This window comes from Centropristis striata, chromosome 9 (assembly GCF_030273125.1).
Source record: "Centropristis striata isolate RG_2023a ecotype Rhode Island chromosome 9, C.striata_1.0, whole genome shotgun sequence".
Taxonomy (NCBI): domain Eukaryota; kingdom Metazoa; phylum Chordata; class Actinopteri; order Perciformes; family Serranidae; genus Centropristis; species Centropristis striata.
This window is the reverse complement of record NC_081525.1, coordinates 35,735,180-35,757,119: the sequence shown is the minus strand read 5'-3', so window position 1 is coordinate 35,757,119 and position 21,940 is coordinate 35,735,180. Positions and strand designations below refer to the sequence as shown.

Below are 21,940 nucleotides of genomic sequence, written 5' to 3'. Positions count from 1 at the left end.
ACACTGAGCATAATTCAGTACTGGATTCATGCATAGCCACAAATACTTCTGCCTTTTGTGTTTTTCCATGATAATCAAGGCACCAAAATCCATTTAAAAAAAATCATACTATCATCATATTTACAGCCAAGTTGTCAACATTGTCTTAAAGTTTCATCACATTCACCATAAATATCAATCATTTGCGTTTTGTTTGTAAGGGCTGTTCCTCATGTGTTAAAGACCTGCTGTATGCATTGTATAAGCCTGTGAACATTATTGGTCCGACTCAAATGAATACTACGTCCTGGGTTAAAAACTCTGCATTCAAACTCAGTATATCCATGTCTGTATTTCTACAGCCTCTTCAAACTTCAGTGCCTTAATAACTACACAGACAGGCATTTGTGTCAGACTGTATATAATGTGCATCTATGCTCCTAACGCAAAACACTAGTTTTCATGCCATGCCAATGAATGACTGAACAAACTTCAGGATGATTAAGCTCTTATACTTGTGAACAGTCATGTAAGCTGCTCTTGTTTTGGGGTAAATGTTTAATACTGTCTTATTGTGTCATGACTGTTATTGTCTATGTGTGTGGCCCTTATTAACAATCCCCTTCTTAGCCACAGATGGCGCTCCTCTACAGTGATTGATATAAAAGAAAGGGGATCTGGACTTGAAATTAAATCCTTTATTTGTCAGGGAAATGCATCACTTTATTGATTGTCCTTATCCACGTCTATCTTTACATGTTAATGACTTGCTTGTGTATTTCTGCTCCTTGGCTGCAGTGACAGTAAGTCCCCTTGTTTGCCAATCTTATACTTTTAAGTCTTACTAGAGGTAGGTAATCTGTGTTTTGCATTTCTCATTAGCAACATATCTTTAATCAGGCCTTCCACTGTTCTTGGCTGCAGCCTCACCAATGCACAGAGACGAGGCGAGCTACAAGGCTTTTGGTGAGGTCCAAATAATTATTTTAGATCTCCCCTTTTGCTTTCTCAGGAATTTCTTGGATCTGTTCTTCTTTGATTAATGGCTTTTTGTCAATAAAACTAATTGAAAAAGAGGGTACAATTCAAATGGTGGTTTGTCATTTGTGAGTCTTCATATCTGCCAGCTGATGTAGCCGCTCCACAGTGAAGCCCAGCTGTCCAACTCTCCAGGCACACATGCTGAAGCCAAATTAAGACTTCAGATTTCAAAAATAGATGTGAGGGCCTGTGTGGAAGCTGTTACTATGAAAACATTTTGTTTGTTCTATCTACAGTATTTGTGCATGAAGTTAGAGAAGAAAAGGATCAACAGCGAAGAATTTCTTTTAATTTTTTATTATAACAATATTGTATAAAATCAATAGGCTTGACACACAATCAATGCACCTGATTCTATCTCCTAGATAACCACTCTGTTCACATTCATGAACCCCTGACTTATAGGCTGCTGTCATTTAACTTATCCAGCCATGAAGGCACTCTACAGTTCTACTTTTTCACTGTTTGCTTATCAGTCAAGCCTTGCGGCTGTTGTATAATTACCATATTGTACACATGCAGCTACGTCTGAACACAAATCAGTTGAATTTGGCTTTCTAGACAAAGTCTCTATGATGCAGGTCCCACAGGATGCAGAGCCGGAACTGCTTCATGCTGACCTGTAAAGGGAGCGGAGAGAGACTTGCAGACGTTTTAAGGTTCAGGGTTACTACTGTGACATCCTCAGGATCTGGAGAAGAAGACTCTGTACCTCCTCATCCATACGACCCTGTTGGGCGACACACACCAATGTAAGAAAATGAAGTTTCTACATTGTATTCCACATTGGTTTGTAGTTGTATGAGCACAGACTGAGCCTCCATAATTGTCTCTATAGGTTCATACACTCATAGAACATGTATTGAATACTTTATAGGAATCTAATAAACTTCTTGAGTGTACTTTTGGTGAAATGGAAGTTATCACGATATAAACTCCTTTATGTATGATTCCAGTTAATGATTTCCATTAAGAAAACTTAAAGGCTACATTTTCAAGATGGGCACACACAAGATCACAACTACAAGGCTCCAAACTACCTGCAGCATCACCCTGTCACTCCTGAGTTGGCCCTTCAGGCCAGTGACTTGCCTCTGTTTTCCCTCCAAACCACCAGCAGGAACAAAGAGAGGATGGATGTGAGTTATTCTTGAGTTATTTTGGACTGTTTTTTGTAGACAACCAAAACCTCTGACCTCTAATGGCACACTGGTCAATGCCAGATGCACCATGATGAGACATTTAAGCACACTGGACAGACTATCCAACACTGAATCTGCCAAAAGCATAAAGAGGAACTAGACAGCCAACAGTTCTCATAAAGGTCAAACACACCGGAGCAATCTCTCATTACAACCAACACGACAAAAAGATACAGCTAATGTGCAAACCTTAGTTGTGGAATATGATGAAACTGATAGAACAAGCTGCTTTTCCCTGCACCTCTTCTGAAATTTCATCCACTTTTGTCTGGTAAGCAGAGATGGTGGACAGATCATTCAATTGTCTGCACCCAAAGGGGGACAAACTCAAATCCAGCTACCTGTCAGTCACAATTTAGACCATGTCCAGCTAGTCACACATTGAACATTTAATTCATCCATCATGAGACAGGGCCCACACATAGTATCCTTTGTCCATCTCATAATAAAAGTCTTAAATTGTGCTCTGGTGTGCATGTGTGCGTGTGTATTCAACTCACCTGCACAGCTGCCAGTAAATGCGAACGATATACAGTCACCACCTGTTTGTGTTTTCTCTCCCAGTCCTGCACAAAGTCACAGAAAAAGTTACAATCATGTGAAGATTTAAATGTATTTTTGGCATATTTATGAGACAAATGAGTCAATGTATACCGAAAACAGAAATTTTTGGAAATCGTGATATTTTTTCCTCCCTAGACACAACCTTAGTGTCATTATTCTCCTCACCTGGAGCTGCTGGGTGAGTATGGAAATCCTGTTCTGCAGTGCCATTTGCGTCCCGGGGTTACCATGATGGGTAGATGAGGAGGAGGAAGATGAGGTGATGCCCAGAGGAGGTGACAAAGCTCCCAGGGCCTCCTTTAGCCGAAACACCTCTTTGGACAGCTCTGTTATCTGCACACGGACAGAGACATCAGTTTGACCACCTCACAGCTGCTTCAGCAACAGCTCTTTGAACATCTCATCTCTCACCTTGCGATCCTTCTCCTTGACCAGGCCCTGGGACTCCTGGATGCCTTTGTGGAGCTCCTGGATGTGGCTGGATTGAGCCTGTAGCTCAGCTAGCTGTTGCTGCACCGTGGCAAGCTGGGACTCTGCGACCTGCCTCTCACTCTTGTTGAAGAGAGCCTCCCTCTGCACCTGGAACACCTAGACCAGTAAAACCACCAGTGGCACCCTGTCACTTCAGTAAGGCTGTCTATGTTCGGTTACGTCTCAAATTCAAATGCTTTCTGCTCGAGTGGAGGCTGATCCAGAAGCACTATAGTTTGATATTTAAAGGGGAATTACAGTTGCTACTGTTAATACTAATATCTGTGTTGCCAAATAGAGAAGAGTCTCCACTATGCTGTTTATAAAGGCACAATGAGTAGGATTTTTCCAGGTTTTGTTTGTAAACACATTTAAAGTTTGCCCCTCCTCATCAACTAAATAAGACAAGAAACATTCGAGCTTTGTCCGCTACGCATTTCACTTCATTTGTGTTTTTTCAGCGCTGTGTCTGCTATTTTCTTAGTTTCCTCTTGAATGCGTGCTTACGATCTGGCACCTGGTCACTGTGTTTTTATAGTCCAGCCCTCACACCCTGCACGCATTAGCTGCGGGCTACACACCCCTTGCCCAAAGGCTGACACCTGGAAACATCTGGACCACAGAAAAGTTTCTGCAGATACAGACACCACCAAACACTTCTTGTGGGAGACAAATTATGATTAAAAAAATTATTTTGTTAGACTCTACAGTATACATCCATTATTAAAAATCATAAATTAGCCTCAAAGGGCTTTAGAATATGTGCAGCATATGACACCCTCTGCCCTTTGACCATTTCCTTGTATAAAGAAAAAACTCCCCCCCAAAAATCCTTTAACTTTAACAGGGACGTACCAAACATCTAGCGGGATGTGGAAGCATTTACCAACAGTAAATCCTAACGTTGGGCCATGTTTTGTAATGAAATGCCGTATACTTTTAGCAGGATTAAATTTATGAAGTGCATAAAAAGCAATTTTATCCTTCTCTATGTGAAAATGTGCCCCTTATTAACCTGTATTTGCCTGCTGAAGTAAAAGATGCAATTACCCGGTTTACATAATGAGAGTTTTTAATCTGAATAGAAAAGACTTCAAGTGTCATTAGCAGCCTATAGTGAACATACAACACCACTTCAGTGCATCAGTAAGCACATGCTGTATACAGAGGGATCAATGAAACAGAAGGAACTGAATAGAGAAAGTAATACACATGAATAATGTAGAAGCAGGAAAGGGGCCTTCATGGAACACAGCTCACTTTGTGGCAGACATAATAACATCTAATGTGGTTTTAGATGGCATTAGAGGGGATAGAGAAGGCAGACACAATAACACAGATGCGTACACACACACACATACCTCAGTGCAGGTCTTCTCATGCTTGCGAGTGAGATCGTTGAAACGGGCCGTGGCGGCGTTGATCTCGGCCTGCAGAGAGAGCCGCAGGGCCTCGTGGTCCTCCTTGGAGATCAGACCCTGTTCTGCAGCCTTTTGGGACTTGAGCTCTCTCAGCTCCATCTCCTTCTCACTCAGAGCCTCCTGAGCTGCTGCTGCTGTGCTCTCACTGGCCTGCAGGGTGTGCTGGAGCTCTGCCTAAGAGTCAGGAAGCACAAGGATTATAGACAGGGCTGTAACTTCACAATTATGAAACCCTGTTGGCATTTTGGGGTAAAAGTGTTTTCGTAAGTATTGCAGTTGTTGGTTTTTATATAATATATATATATATATATATATATATACACACATACATAAACTAATATTATATAGTTTAGTTGTTAGTTAGTTTTAGTTGTTAATTGTGGGAAAATGTGTGTAATTTATGGTTTAAAGAGGTCATGTGACTTCTGTGTTTGTCAGAAAGATACAACTTCAGGCTTAAATGAAAGCCATGGGTGCCCCCTTTACAATGATACCAAACAACCAGATATAATATATTCACAAATTGGAAAATTATAGCCATTTCTAACATTGGGTGATTAATCAATCATTATGCTAATTATTCAATAATTATGACTAAACCGTAACTTTTACAGCTTGACATCCGGCAGAAATGGATTCAGCACAAAAAAATACCATAGGAACAACCAAGAAAACACTTTTACCCCAAAATGCCTTCCACCTCATTTTCTGAAGGGTTTTTCCCAAATTCCGTCCTGTCTATTACCAGATAATGTACATTCTTACTATGGACAATATTTTAGCAAAATTCTCCCTCAGCTTTAGTTAAACAAATGTAAATCTTTAAAATGTATGCTTCCTACAATCATCTTTAGGATAAACTACATTTTATCCTAAAAAACTATGCCTGTTATCTTAGTCTGTATACCTGCCTGGACCCCTAGTTCCAAAACACTTCGGCTAAACATCAGTCTCATAGGATTTTAAGTTCCTGCCGACCTTGACTTTCTCATGCTCCACTTTGGGTATGGCATCCTGCATGGCCTGCAGCTTGGCCTCTAGCTTGGCAGCCTGCTCCTCAGCCTGACCGCGAAGGGTCTTTTCCTCCTGGAGCTCCTGCAGTGTCTGAGCCAGCTGTTCAGACACTGCAGACAGCGCCTCCTTATGCTTTGAGAGTGGCACTGCGTCTTTCAGCTGCAGGGCGTCCTGTGCCCGGCCCTCCCGCTCCGCACACAGACAGTCCAGAGCCTGGGCTGCCTCCTGCCTTGCAACCTCCAGCTCTTCTCTCACTGCTGCCATGGTGCGTCTGGAGTGCACTGATTGGACAGAGGCATGATCACTCACTAAATGGACAGGAAAAGTCAGTAATTATACTTAATTATAGTATAAAAACATCACTGCACACCTGATATGCCCGATGGCTCTGAGCTCTCTGAATGCTCCTCCTCTTCTTCTTCATCTTCCTCATCTACGCGTGGAGGTGGCCTGAGTCTCTCCAGATCCAGGAGAGCATCGTTGAGCCTCCTAGCTACGTCTGCCCTCTCCCTGGCCAGCTGCTCACACTGGAGCCCCAGAGTCACCTGCACCTCCTCCAACTCTGTGCGGGGCACGCACTTTCTCAGCTCCCCCTCTAACTCTGCCAAACGCTCCTGGAGACGACGGACCTGATCTCCATCTCCTGCTGCTCCTCCAGCTTTCTCTGATGTCCTGCTCTCTGCCAGGGCTGCCTCCAACTCAGCCACTTTGTCACGGAGGTGCTTCACTGTTTCTGTCTCTGCTCCTCCACCCTCTCTATCGCCTTCTTCTTTCGCAGACTCTCTGTGGGACAGAGCAGCACGGAGCTCCTTTACTTTCTCCGTCAGCTGTTTGATTGTGTCACTGTCCTGGCTGCTCTGACCGCCTGCCTCGCCCTTTCTCTTAGCTAGCTCCTCCTCTAGCTCCGTCACCCTCGCTCTCAGCTGCTGTGCCTCCTGGCTCGGACCCCCGTCTGCAGCCCCTGCACCTGCTGTGGCAGTATCCCCTTCAACACACTCTACAGAAAGCACCCCAAGGCGCATCTGCTCCTTCAGCTCCTCCAGCTCAGAATGTGAGGAGGCCAACTGCTCCTTTAGCACTCGCAGCTTCTCCTTCAGAGATGTCACACTCTCTGCATCCGCACCTCCTTCCTGTGACTTCTCATCACCACTGCAGAACAAGATAAGAATTAGTAATCTCTCATGCAATTAAACAGAAAAGAAATGTCTAACATCATACCATAAGAGCAACCTAGTAGGAGTTTTTTCCAGTGCTGATAAATGTGCGGATATTATCCTGAATCAATAAATTATGATTTAGTCTAGAAAATGTCAGAAAATCATGAAAAATGGCCATCACAATAACACAAAGTAGACTTTTGTACAATGCTTGATATGTCTGATGAACAGTCAAAAACCCAGAGAGATCAATTTACAAATGCATAAAAAGAGAAAAGTAAAAGATGCTTCCTCAACTAGAACATGTGATAATGCAAATACACATATGTTCCTTGGTATAGCAGGCAAGCAACAGAGATGTAAGAATAACAAATAATTATCATGTAATAGAGGTGAAGAAACCATCATATGCACAATGTCATGAGTGCTCAATTAGCTCCTGAGCCTGCTCAGCCTCCAGCATGTTGCAGGAGAAATGTAAATGCTCAGCACTTTTAAAAATGTCCCTGAGCAGATACTGCTGAACCGACATTAGCAAAGGTGTGCACATCTCAGGATAAAGGCCTGATCTGATACAGCAGAGTTCAAGTGAGTGTGATCTGTGACGACCGCTTCAGTTTGAATCAATTCATCATTCTTACCGCTCCTCTGCCACGCTGGAGGCCTCGTCAGAAGCCTGCGCCTGAGAGAGGCGCTCCTGCAGGGCTTCAAACTCCTTCCTCAGGGTCTCGTACTGAACTATGGGGACAAAGTCGGAGCTGGAGGTCTGCATGTCTGTGTCATCCTTCTCAAACATCTCCAGCATCTGTGCACAATACAGACAGAATTATGGTATGGGGACTGTCATTTTTCAATAATGCCTTGTGCTGTTTATCACTTATTCTTCAGATATATTCTTGCACAGGTAGTGTCCTCACAGTACCCTTGACATTTTGGAAACATTGAGTACAGGCATTAATGCTAGGCTTCTAAGTAAGTGAGCACCATCGACTGCCGGTACTCATTATGTAAAAGAGTACTCCAGTGATTCAGTATTGTACTTGTGCAGATTGAAAAAAAAAGGCCAAAATCAATGTAGCACAGGCCTAGATATCTTGACTTTCTAATCCTATTAAACATGTGGGTCAAGCCCCAAAACACTCAATATTTCATTTTGCATAATGGAGTTGGACAAAGAGATAATGGGTTCAGACATGTAAAAGGCCCCAACCACCTCTCCTACATAGAAGCAAGACAGACTTTGAAATGGTTTTTGCCTCTTTTTGAGTTTGGTTTAGGTCTCTTTATAGTTGTTTCCCATCTCTCTATGGTGATTTTGTCTCTTTGTGGTCCTTCTGTTTTTCGTCTGTGGTTGTTTTGCCCCTTTTTGTGTCTCTGTCATCATTTTGATTATTTAAGTAGTTGCTTTGCATCTTTTTGGAGCCGTTTCATCTCTTTGTAGTCTCTTTGTGTGTCTCTGTTATTTCATGTTATTTTGTGTTCATTTTGAGTCTCTTCAGTGTTGGTAAGTATCTCTTTTATTCACATTTTGCAGGTGAAGCCGTGAGTATGTTTTATAAATGGTAAACTCACATGTCTTTTTTGCTTCACACCTCTAGTTCGTAACAAAGGGTTTCTTTTATAAAAGTATAAATTATTTATGAATTGAAGCCCATGCAGACATCACCCTGGTGACATCACCCTGTCTTCCAGAGCCACAGAAGACGTTGTACAACTGACCTTTAGGTGTAAAACTGCTGGAGCTGCTCTTTAATTAACTTATGTTAGTATGAGCTATGGAATCTTAGTCTGCCCTACACAAAACAAATTACAGCAGGAGGTTTTATTCTAGTTTACTCTTTCTTCATTACTCTTGTGCTCTGATCACATGTTAGCTTTCCCATTTTTCTGTCTGGCTCTTTTTGGTGAAAGAACCAGAACTAAACTTAAGTGCTTCAACCAGCGTGACCCAGTTTGTGAAGAATGTCTCCTATGTCTGCATCTGATGCCCTTCTCTTCTATTTATACCTGTATGAGCGCAACTGCCTCACTGCATTAGTGTACCAGAGTGCAGCATCATAAAGTTTAAGTGGTCATGACTAATGTTTGAGTCAGCCACTCCTGAACCAGCATCTTCATCTTCAAGTGGGGAAACCACTTAATAATCACTTCACTATCAATTTATCCTCTTTAAAGAGGCCTGGGACTGTGTGTGTGTGTGAGAGAGAGAGAGAAAGACAGAAAGGGAAATCATGTTTGTGTGCCTTAATGTGGGACATGTTGAGTGAATGAGTATTTTGTCCGTGCATATGCGTGATGGGATGTGTGGGTGTTCATAAGTGTGTGTTTGTGTATTTGCACTCTCGGTGACCTTACCTGCACCTTGAGAGTTAGTTCAGAGTTCTGTGAAGTAAGTTCCTCTATTTGTTTGTGCAGCTCAGCAACAGTTCCCGGGTCTCCGGGGACAGGGTTGGCCGAGTCTGCGTCTCCTTGAGAAGTGGCCTCATCCTGAGCAGGAGAGGCTCTGGAGCGCTTAGAGAGCAGCTTCTCTAAAGGGAAAGTTTAAGAGAAACAAAAACAAAAAATCTCAATCAATCTGTCTACTTCCTAATGGGATCGACACACAGGAATGTCCACGTGGACTGGCGAGGACAGAAAGTACATGCATTCTCTGTACCAGGGGCTGGGTGGTAGAGAAAGTAGATCACATACCTGGGAAGTCCAACATTTCATCCATGTCCTCAGAGTCACTAGCCCCAATACCATGGCCTCCCTTCAGCTCCTCCAGCAGCTTGTCTCTCTCTGCCTCTGCCTCCTCTAGACGCAGCTTCAGTTGGGACAACTAGAGTTCAAACACACACACATACACGCACATGTAAAATAATGCATTGTTGTCGCTGATGAAGATGCATACACACAGAGCTCTAGTGACAAATAGGTTTATATAAAATCATGAAACATTTTTAGGGGTTCCATCACCTTCTTAAACATCAAATTTAATTACTTTTTAAAAAACCTTCTGGAACCAGTTCCCTTAAAGACACGGATCAAGGTTAATTACTTCAACAACATTGATCATTTATATAATGAGAACTAGCAGGCTTTACAGAAGCTCACAGACAGTTAAAGAGAGAGAGAGAGGCTTGAATCTGTGAACACTTCTCGCTGTATTAGGCACATGCTTGTGACAGTCGCACTTTCTCGAGGTGCCACATGAAACAATGACACAAATGCGAGAGGAACACATGCAAAAAGTAAAATTTAGCCTATTTCAATTTAAGTAAAAATATCTTTGTTTTGGTTTCTTTATTTAGATCCCCATTAGCTTTTGCAAAGCAGCAGCTTTTCTTCCTGGGGTCTATAATATATCAGTGTGACAAATACAATGTTTTCTAAACTGTGAAGGTCTTGATTTTTACCCCTCAAAAGACCCGTGGGAACTATGATTTTTCAGAGAAAAAATAAATAATAAGAAGGTGTGTTTCCTCCAAAGAGGTACAGTACCTCCTCCAAGGCAGAGATGGCGCTCTGCTGCTGCTGCTCCAAGGCTTTGATCTTCTGGAGCAGACGGCCTCTCTCAAGACGCAACCGTCGAATCTCCTCAAACACCTCTTCATCCTCTGCCTTACACAGACAACCACAAATCATAAAACTGATAAAGTCATGCATTTCATGTAATATAAAGGACAAACAACAAGACAAGGTTATTATAGTTAACGAAAACTAACGAAATAACGAAAACTCGAATTGAAAAAAAACTAGAGTTTTTAAAAAAACGATAACTAACTGAAACTGTATTTTGTGGTTACAAAACTAACTAAAACTAACTAAAATTATTGTGGAAATGTCCTTCGTTTTTGTTTCTTTCAACTTTTTTCATTCATAATTCAGTGTTTCTATTTGAACATGCAACACATGGTGAATATGTTTACTGAGACTGGGATGTCTACACTCAAACCAAAATTCAAAACAGTTAAGGCTGAGATGGATAAACCAAAGGAAATAAAGGCAAAATTGATTATGACCTCTTTGAATCTTGCACCCAACACATAGCCCATTACAAAAAAACTAAAACTAACACTAAAACGAATAAAAACTAAACTAAAACTAAGCATTTTCAAAAAATAAAAACTAAACTAAAACTAGAAAACTCACTCTTAAAACTAACTAAAACTAACTGAATTTGAAAACAAAAACACAACGACATTAAAACTAAAACTAATGAAAAATCCAAAACTATTATAACCTTGCAACAAGAACTAAACAAAAATGAATATTTACATTTCGAACTTGAGCTACCTGCTGTGTGTCTGGAGGCTGGGGAGAGGGAGAAGTAGACTGGGGCTCAGGGGACTGGGCAGCTGGTGCAGGACTCCGGGGCTTTGGAGAGGGGGGCAATCCCTGGATCTTTGTGATTTGAAAATAATCTTTGTTAGTCATGAAAGAAACAATACTTTTTGGTTAATATCTCAAGAAGCAATGTTGTATTATTTCAAATGGTTCAAACCAATGAGGTGGCTTTACTGTCTTTATATGCTAACAATACCACACTGTAAAACCCAATGCTGCTTGTTTGTCATTATAACTCATTTTTCCTTTTCAATACAACAAAGATTTGTGCAAAAAGTCATTTTAACTTAATAGAGTCAAAGAGCAAGATTAATTTGAGTTAACTCCATTGTCTTCGTTGTCTTGACATAAAATTCTTTCGCAGCATGGACACTCAAATATTTTAGTTGAAACAACAAGTTGGTTTTACAGTGTAGGCCAATATCAGGCTACTTTGGGGGGAAAAAGGTGTTTTCCATCCACTGAGTTGTTTCTCACAGTACCTGCAAAGGAGAGCGGGGTGGTGGAGGAGCTTTCCGTTTACGGGGGGTAGTACCCCCTTGCACTGATGAGGCGCCTGAGGGGACTTGGGGGGGCTGCGTGGGGGTAGGAGGGGGATCACAGACAAGCAGAGGTCAAGCTCGACATAAAACCGGGAAATAAAGGAAACTTAAGATAAGACAAAGGGTCAGCAACAAAGGAGGAACAAAAGCCAAAGAAAAGAAGGCGGCACACGAAAACAATGACCTCATATTGGAAAACATGCACAATATGATCGGCCGAAGTGAGCCATGATCTCATTTGATGGAAGGAGTGATCAAACACACAGCTATGCAACATTACCTCCTCGCCTGCGCCCTCAGGAGCTACGTATGCAGAAGGAAGGAGACACACAGCAAGACACTTTAACCCCTTAAAGCCATGAGGTTTTGCAGCTAGAGCAATGTAAATATGTGCACGTACACAAGTATTATACACTTTCATTCCTGCCACTGTTCTAATGTGTTGTTTATATTAGTGCTATCCATGCACATGTAGCAAATCCACCAAAATCTGCAATTATGGAAACAAAACTGATGTGGTGAGGCATCATATGCACATAAATTTCCTCCTTTTCATCTCCTTTTCAAAACCAGCCAAACATCTGTTTTCCATATATCAGCAATGTCTTCATCGGTAGATAAAAGTGGAACAAGCTTTTAGTCTTTTTTTTTTTTTAAACCCCACTTTACAATCACACCCAGCTGTCCTCCTGATCCACTTCCTCCTATTGCAGTTGTTTCCTGGGGGAGGAGAGAATCCAGAGCAGCACAGCCAAAAAACTAAAGTCTGATGACCTGTTAGATGTTGCTGCCACATGTTTCATATGATGCTGTCATTTTATATTAAATAAACCTCGAGCGCTCGAGCTATTTAAGTTATTCTGCTTGATTGAAGGCGAGACACTACTGGCAAAAAAAAAACGTTTTTCATGCACTAGTCGAATGAGAGATTTGGGGCTTCTTTCATCTTCTTTCAGAATAGTGGAAAGAAAACATCCAAATACACATTCAGGTGTTTTATTTTACTATTTTTGTCTTTTTGCGGCTGTAGATTTCTTGTAAATTGACCAAAAGTTCTACTTAGATAAGGCTTACTTTGCATATTTAAACATAAAACTTGTTGTCTGAGGCTACGTTTACACAAGGACAGTCTGAACAGAAAACGCAAAAGTGGCGTCGCGTCTTCACTTTTTATTCCTCGTTTAGACGAGCATTTTCGGGAGGAAATCTGCGTGCATACAGTGACGCAAAAGTGTGTGAAATTCGATTGTATGCAGCCAGGCGGCATCACTTAAAGCGATAAGAGCATCTTTGGGCATGCAGAAGTTTTCACGGCACACATTTTCATCAGCTACTCCTTCCACAAAGTTCTCCACCATCACTAGATCTCCCAGGTCTCGTTCACAGCCGTCTGGCTCGCCTCCGAAGAATTGCTGCATCCAAAATGTGATACTCTGTTCAGTAATACTATCTCTCCATATCCTGTACATTTGGTGAAAAGACTCCTGTAAGTTTATTAGAGCTGCCAGAGCAGCTTGAAGGTCAGACGCATGGAAATAATCCCACGTTTGTTTATTTTCCTGTACTGGAGCATGTATGTGATGTAAACACATACGTGATGTGAGCAGATCTGAGCAGAGTTTTGCGTCTTGGCAGTGTAGACGGACACGCTACGGCGGAGCGGATTTAACTTTTCCACTTTGGAAGGTGGTTTCAGATTTTTGTGTTTTTAAGCCCCAAAAACGCCGTCACCGTCTAAACGAAAGGCACTTCCGATAAAATATTTTGTTGTTTTTACCCGCGAGCGTCCTCGTGTAAACGGGGCCTAAACATAAAGAAACAAATGGGGAAGTTTCATGTTGATTTCTTTTAGTTTAAATGTTTACCTGTAGTACCTCTGCTGGCAGAACTAACTAGGCTTAAATTACGATAATATGATACTAAAGAGAGTGACAGAGTGTCTTGTGAGATCTTCAGACTTCTACCTCTCCAGGCCTCCTACTGTACCTGGAGGTGGTCCATCTTGCAATAATTGCATGATATGTTGGTTGCCCGTGGTTATGCTGTAGTCAGTTGCTTTGTGTCCGAGGGCGTCAACAAGCTGTGTGTCGGCACCGCCCCTTAGTAGAGCTCCCACAGTCTCCACGCTGTCACTCTCACACGCCAGCATCAGTGCAGACCTGCAAAGTAACAATGCATGAGAATTAAATGTATCCATTTCAGACTCAGCAAACATTAGAAACTTTCAGAATGATTCAACCAACTCTATTTTCATTTTGGTCGAGGATACCAAAGACACCAGTCAGGTTGTGATTCAGAATGAATTGCAAGACCAGGCATGACATTTTTCCATTGCATGTAATGCTGTGGTCTGAAAAAATACTCTAATCATCCTCTCCAAGGAGAAATCCAAAGCCACACTGAAAGCTGCTGTCCCTGCTGGAGGCCTTGACCTCCATCCTACTAAATCGACCCCAAGCACCGGAGACTTTCTATTGGAATCCTTTCTGTATCCTGACCCAGACAACCCCACCGCTGTGAGAATAATCCTGCAGAGGTCTTTAGTTCTATCTGAGATAAGAAGTCAGTTTCCTGCCCCAGGCAGGCTCAGCATGCTTCCCACTGGATTGCTCTCTTGTCCAGATCCAGTGGTCCCTGTTCCTTATCAAACCCTGACTGCCATCCAGGAGCACCACTAACAGTTCAGTACCTTCCCTGGTTGTCTTGTATGTTTGCATCGGCACCTCGACCCAGCAGGAAGACACACAGCTCCACTCTGCTCATCTGAGCTGCTAAGATCAAAGGTGTGGCCCCGTCCTGACAGAGAGATACACATCAATATTCAGACATCTGAGCAACAACACATACATCTGACAATGTTGTCTGAATTAATAGTTAAGAGCAAATGTAAATTAAAAGTCCTTCCCTGATGATAATTTATTTATCCATCTCACATAATAATAAAAAACGGCAAGGCAAACTGTATATATTGTAAATGAACTCTACCCCATCCTGGACATCCAGATTGGCTTTAAAATCCCACAGCGTCTCCGAGCAGGACAAGCAGCCACTGACCGCTGAAGGAAATAATCAGAATGCTGTCATTATCAGAGGTACAAAGTTCAAAAAAGTTTATTGTCAAATGCATAGTAAGGAAACTGCACAATGAAATTATTTCATTGCTGTCCACAATGAATGCCCAACGATAAGAAATCTAAGTACAGAATAGATAAAATAACAAAACTAAATAAATTCTAAAGGCAGCATGTGCAAAAATACAACAGAAATGTGAACTATCTATACATACATACATTTAGTGCAAAGTAGTGTGCAACTGTGCAAACTGAAGAAAAATTAAAATGTAAACAGTCAAATACAGTTGCATGAGGTAGATGATTATTTACATCATGAAATGCAACTGAGATCTCTAAACACGACTCAATACAATTTAGACCATAGCTTAAATATTTGGTTGTGTTCAGCTTCAGTGTTTCTTTGCATTCTGCAGCTTTTATGGACAAAAACACAGAAGAGAATGTTGAAAAGGAGAAAGAGTGACTGAGCAAGAGGCCGCCAGGCAAAAGTAAGACACTGAGCCGGCCTTCTTGCTCTGATCTAGCGAGTAATATTAGCTGGCTAGTTATGTCTTGTGTTGCTGCACTTGCTTGATGTTTGGCTGGGTAAGAAAAGTTGTGGACACTTTAGTGTTTAATCATAAGTAAAGTAATCATAAATAACTTACATGTTCAGCTGTACATACAGTTTTTAAGACAGCGGTGTAAAAGTGAATTGCTCTTTTAAACTGTAGAGGCGCTAAACTGCAAAAATACCAATTCTTGCATTGCCTTTCAATTATTTTTTTATGTCAGACATGATCTACGAGAGGTATTTGTTGTATGTTAAGGCTCTTATGTAAGAAAACTGATGTCATATTGTAGTTCTGTAACTGTTACCTGCATGATGGAGCGGTGTCCTACCAATGCTGTCAGTGCAATCTACTGCTAATCTCTCCTGCCAGGTGAAAAATAAATAACAGCAGATAACCACAAAAGGTAAACCATCTGACATTATTTATGCTTGCATTATTCCATTTATATTTGACAGTATTTGTTGGTTAACCAGGCTATGCTGTCATTCTGTGTTTTACCTGTAAGAGTCTCTTCAAACACTCTGGTTCGCTGTTTTTGGCTGCGAGGTGAAGGGCGCTGAAGCCTGCAGTCAGTTTATAAAACAGACATTTATAAACAATCCATGAGACATGTGATTCTGCAGCCTTGAATGATGAGATACAACTTTTATTTGATAATAAAATAACCTACCCGCGCCATCAGTGGCATTGACGTCTGCTCCGTGAGAGACGATGACCTCCAGACAGTCTAGCCGACCTCGAGATACACAGAGGTGGAACCTGCCAGAAGGTCGGAGGATAATACATGTCACCATCAGATGAGAAATATTTAAGATTGGTTTCCATTTAAAATGTGAGTTATTCTGCTCCAACTGCTGCTAGTTTTTAGGGGTGGGTGATATGGCCCTTAAAGACTATCACGATATTGCAGGCTATTTTTGCGATGGCGATATTCTTGACGATATTAGGAAATACTTAAAAAGATATAGAAAATATGATTTTTTTTTAGTCTGTATAAATAAATAAAAATCTAACATGTAGTTTGAAGTGCAAATCTCAACAGTTGCCAATTAATTTTTTTTACTCTTGACTCTTGAGTATCAGCAATAATAAAAATAACAATTTAGGGGTTCTGGGGGCATATTTTAATGAAATTTTGTAAATGAGAATAAAGGTTCTTGTATATTTTATTTAAGGCATCTTATTTTGACAGTCTTCTTGTAAATTATGTGGTGGATTCTGTTAACACACTGTGCTCTTATTTTGAAAGCTGCATGTGTATAGCGAGAGGGAGTAATAGTAGCTCTTTATGATGAAAACAACTTTAAACAATACATCAAGAAGTAGGAACGTTGCCAATATCATGATATGCATATCTTTAACCATAAAAAAAACAAAACGATATTATCGTGAACGATACGATATGCCACACCCCTACTAGTTTTACTTTTTTTTCAGTCAACCATTATTTCCCCTCCTAGTTTTAGTTTTGAGTTACCTATGATAAGCTAATGCGAGTTTACCATTTACCATAAACAGATCAAGGAAAAACAAGATAAATAATTGGATTGACTAAAAAAAAATTAAACAATAGGTGGCCAACTTACGCTGACTTGCCCTCAGCGTCCAGCTTGGTAGGACAGAGGCCTTTTTTGACGATGAGAGCGGAGACTTTGTCAGGCTCATTCTGCTCCACAGCCTGAAGGAGCCTCTCATCACTCTTACTCCAGTCCTGACTCTGAGGGGGGCAAACCAGAGACCAGGTCACCACCCTGAACTGCCCCAATGGAAACTGATACCACACTGACTGCGTATCTTATATAAACAAAACAATTGATGACCAAATTAAAAGGCAGATTTTTATTTATTTTTTGCCTGAGATCAAGAGAATAAAATATCAATTTTACAAGTTGCAATAAACTACTTTTTGAGATAGAATTTTCATTAAGAAAAGGGATAAAATTAGTCAGTTTGCTTTCCTAATCCTGTGATTATAGGAGAGAGAGAGAAGATACCTACTGGCAGCGGCAGCAGGCTGAAACAACAGAGCTGCTTCACCAGGCTAAAAACAGGCTTCTCAGGATCCATACTGCTAGCAGAGTCACACACTCACGACTAAATAAAGCTACAGAAGCCACCGCTGTTTGTCCTGCCTGACCATACACACTGCCGCATGGCTACATAACAAATATACACAGTTACATTAGAGACTGTAGGGAACTCCCATAACTTCAAACCAGATACCCTTTAGAGGTCACAGCATCATCATAGAGATCTACATACCGGATAATTTATGCTATCCTCAAAATCACACCTCCAATGACACTGAATATCTCGCCCCACAAAAACTCTTGACACACACACACACACACAGTATCACTGCTACATGCTCTCCTCACAGCGTCTCCCTGTGCAGTGCTCCCTGTCCGCATCCAAAAATGCTACCCATCATCCAGCCTCAGCTGCTTGCAGCAGGGACACAGCCGGTCTGTCACACTGCACCTCCTTCCTTTCCTCCCTGTCCTCCTTTCTCTAACCTAATAATTCCTCTGCAGCCTTCTTCTCTGTAGCAGGCGTTCTCTTTCTCTCCATTAGTGTTTTGTCAGGTCCTGCATGGTGTACCCCCCCTGGCAGCGTCATACTGTAGATCTGTTTCTCTGCAGTTACAGAGCGGGGCCTGGGTGATGTGAGGACTCAGCAGAAAGGAGGAGAAACAAGCTGGCTCTCCTCTGCCAGTTTGAATGGTCATTAACAGGGCAGAGGAGACACAACGAGGCACATGAACAAGCCAAAATCTAGTCTCTTAGGCTAATGAGAGTAGATGACTTTCAGGCTATTGGGAAGATATATCAATCTTATCTGTCTGTCTGACAGTTTGAGTATAATAACTATAATATAACACACAACTTCACTGAGTGACTATTAGGTAAAGCTAAGCTAAGGGGGTCATCCTTATATTTATATACAGTCTATGTTCTTGTCACTACTGTTGTGGTGATCTTTAACACTTTTAGGCGACGGAGAGTAACAGGCTCTAATGGTGCTATTAGCATCATCAGGACCCAAATGCTCAAACATTGTAGAGCTAGCTGCTAGCTGCTAGTTTCACTGCTCGTATCAGTTCCCCAAGTGCTGCAAGGGTGCAAGGTCACTGACCCCGGTATGTTTGCCGGCAAAAAGTAGAATCTTCAAAATAAAGTGCATTAGGTAACAAGGTTACCACATTGCAAAGCACCTTTAGAGTAGCATGGCGGTGACAGAAGGAAAGTGGGGATTCTTTGTGTGCATGTGTGTGTGTTGTGCACGTGTGAATAATTGAAGGCTACCTGAGATCTCTGGTTATAGCAGCAGTGTGGAGACAGCCCTGCTCTCCTGCTGCTGCTCACTGACACTAAATCCCAATGCCCCCCCCCCATGCACACACACACACACACACACACACACACACACACAAGGGGAGCAACCTGGGATCTATATAAATGACTATTTAAAGTTGAACACAGGTGAAAACTGCAATATTAGGTTAAAACACAGCTTGTTATGGCTTATATGTCTAAATAGCTTGCAGCAAACAGGTGTACTACTTCTAAACACATCCAAGTGTAAAGCTCCACATGCTCCAGATGGCTCTTACCTCAGTCTTTTTGAACTTTGCCTTCAGACTCTTCATACTGTTTTGGTAGCTTCTGTCTCAACAGGAACACTGCGAGGAAAAGGGCAAAAAAGTGAGAAATTTAGCAGCTTGTTTATTGTGTGTTTATTTGTTTACCCCTGCCTCAATCATCAACAGAGTCCCAACAACATTGCAACATGTGGGTTCACAACTATTTTTTTAAAAACGAGCTCCACACTACCATATTACAGTTAATGCATGCACTGACCTGCAGGAACAGCCTACCTGACAATCCAGCTCCAGGTGAGTGTCTGCTCTGTCCCATCAGCGACTCACAGCAAAACACTAGAGTCACTGCTGTCTGGCGGCGGGCCCGCCCCCAATCGTAAATCAACCAATCATCAATGCGCAAAACGCCGGATCAGCGTTTGATTGGCGATGATGGATAATACTGAGTCGTGGAGCTTTTTTTCAAAAGCCTCGTGCTGAAGTGCAGAGCTGATGTTTTGTGTTTTAACGGGCTGCTGTGAACTGCACAGAGGTAGTCTGTCGTGTACAAGTTGTCACCGGGTCGGTATGTCGAGTTCCTTATTTTGGGCATTTTTTAACCAATCACTGACACGTTGAAGTGCATGTAACCAATGGAAACTCTGGAGGAGCTGCACCCGGAAGCTCACATTTTCGTATTGTAATGAGTGAAAGAGGTGAGTGAAAACTAAAACAGTAACCAACCTTTACTGATGGATGCTACTGAAACCCTGTTTTTTTTTTAATGGCAGACCAAAAACAAAATAAGACAACTTTCTCAACAAGACATCACATAAGTACTCGTTCTGCCTTATTATATTGGTCTACTTTTGTTGAAGATAGTTGTTGGGAGTAAGTTTGGCTTTTGACACATAAGTCCCTCTTGACTAACAAAGTCAAAGAGATATAACAAATAACAAATCGCTTTTCCAAATCATTCTCCCCTCTTGCACTAAGACTTTTAAATTCTTCATAGGGTTTTTATTTTATTTTTATCTATTCATTTATTTTCCAATGTGTCCATTCTAAGCTCCATGTTGTCTGATGTGTGTTGTGTCGACTATTTATGTATTGACTATTTGTTGCTGGCCATGTGGGCCGTATGAACCACGACAACCTGCTGCTCAAAATGAATTGCCCCTTGTGGGATTAATAAAGATGTTTCAATTGAATTGAATTGAATTGAATTGAATATCCTTTAAGATAATACAGTTTTTCCCTGACTAATCTATGTATATTTGCAGAAACTCAACAAGGACGTAGATGTGAGTTGAAGCATTTGTGGAGAGCTCAGAGAAATGCTGGTACGATTTGTTTCTGATCATATCTACCCCAACTTCATCTTACTCTGGGAAATGTATTGTTTGGATTCACTGAATATAACAGAAATCTTTGCTCACTACTCAATTTGATCTATGCACTTATTATTTTGACTAAACTATATCCATAAAGCCAAAAAGCCAAACTTTACAGTGCTAACTGTCCATATGAAACAGTAGATGAGTAGTAGTAGTAGATGAAACATTTCATCTATTTGTGAATGTAATATCACAAAATAACATCTGTAAGCTTTACAATGTTTTTATTGAACTTTTCTTTATTATTGTTATGAGTATTGTCCTTGTTTCACATCCTTTAGTCCCCTTGGTGTGCTTGCATTTGTAGACTTATTCTATATACACTAGTAAGACTTGTTGCATAATTGTTAATACAATAAAGTTAAATACTAAAATAGTAAGGTGAAGGGCTAACTTACAGTGGTGGAGGAAGTAATAAGATATTTTACCCAAGTAAAAGTACAAATATCATACTGTAAAAACACTTAATTGCAAGTTAAAGTCTTCCATTAAAAAATATATGCCCAAAAACTATGCAAATCTAATCTGAAGACACAAAAACCTAAACATTTTTTTACTTAAGTACTCAATTCCATCTCTGAAACTAAATGTTACTTTATTATATGTGCTACTTGGCTTAGAGACTTTATTAAAAAGTTATTATACTGAAACCCTGGGCTGAAATAGACTCCATTAATGCCTGTTTTCTTTTTAAATGTCTATCTACTTGGGCAAGAATGGTTACAAATTATTTTTTATTTTTTATTTCACAAACTATTTGGTTAAATGAGACTTCTGTTGCTGTTGTTGCCAATGGAAACATGCAATACACACACGCCACCAAATGAGGGCAGTAAATGCAAGGCAGAGGAAACCTGAGAAATAATTCCAGTGGTACAAGTCTGTGAAGCTCCTAAATTCAAGCAATGATATAAGGATATAATGCATGGCTTTAAATGAGGCTTTTGATAATGTGTGTCCGGTTGTACATAAATGTCTATGACCTGGTGCTCTGCAGCATGTTTGTGAATCTCAGATTCATGAAAGATGGTGTTCAGCTGGGGAAGAGCAACAAGCATAAAGTTGAGAAATCCATATTTAGCCCTTTATAATGAGGAAGTCTTATTAATTCTCTGAAATACTCCACTGCGCCCTGTTGTTTCTCTTTGACTCAATTAAATATTTGGCTTCTATGCAACAGTGTTTATTTTGCATGAAAAACACAATGACTCTGTACCTGTCTGTCTGCCTGTTTGTGATTATCTCTCACTGCAAGAGATCCTGATTTTCCATTTCTGTTTCCTCTCCCCTGTGCTCTCCATGTGTCTTCCTCTTGCTGAGTCTGACAGCTTGCATGTCTCTCTGTTTCTGATTTTCCATTTCTTGCTCAGTTTCAATCTTTTCTTCCACAGAAGCTGGTTCTGGCTCTCACGGTAGCCTGGATGGAAACAAAAATTAAATGTATGCTCAATATGTTTCTGGGCTGTAGGGGGGTTAGAGGTGTTCAGACTGAGCGGGTTGTGCAGATGAAAAAGGAGAATGAATAGCTGAGGGAGGGGAGGAGAAGGGAGATTACTGGTAAAATCAGAGACATGACAAGAGATTAAAATGGTAGGAAATAATAGGAGAGAGAAGG

At 41.1% G+C, this 21,940-nt stretch overlaps 1 protein-coding gene across 1 annotated transcript; it reads right to left on the bottom strand.

Moving 5' to 3' along the window:
* Window positions 1-1,351: 1,351 nt before the first annotated feature.
* ankrd24 (ankyrin repeat domain 24) lies at window positions 1,352-19,260 on the bottom strand. Its single transcript, XM_059341582.1, has 23 exons — window positions 19,226-19,260; window positions 18,962-19,030; window positions 16,935-17,065; window positions 16,019-16,107; window positions 15,847-15,911; window positions 15,653-15,710; window positions 14,706-14,776; window positions 14,410-14,516; window positions 13,707-13,879; window positions 12,001-12,023; window positions 11,661-11,753; window positions 11,119-11,229; window positions 10,333-10,446; window positions 9,541-9,670; window positions 9,205-9,377; window positions 7,491-7,654; window positions 6,072-6,841; window positions 5,657-6,000; window positions 4,619-4,852; window positions 3,198-3,374; window positions 2,952-3,119; window positions 2,723-2,788; window positions 1,352-1,750 (listed from the first exon to the last, which is right to left on the bottom strand). Exons 2-23 carry the CDS (start codon window positions 18,995-18,997, stop codon window positions 1,691-1,693), a joined length of 3,357 nt encoding a protein of 1,118 aa, XP_059197565.1. The 5' UTR covers window positions 18,998-19,030; window positions 19,226-19,260; the 3' UTR covers window positions 1,352-1,690.
* Window positions 19,261-21,940: the final 2,680 nt, after the last annotated feature.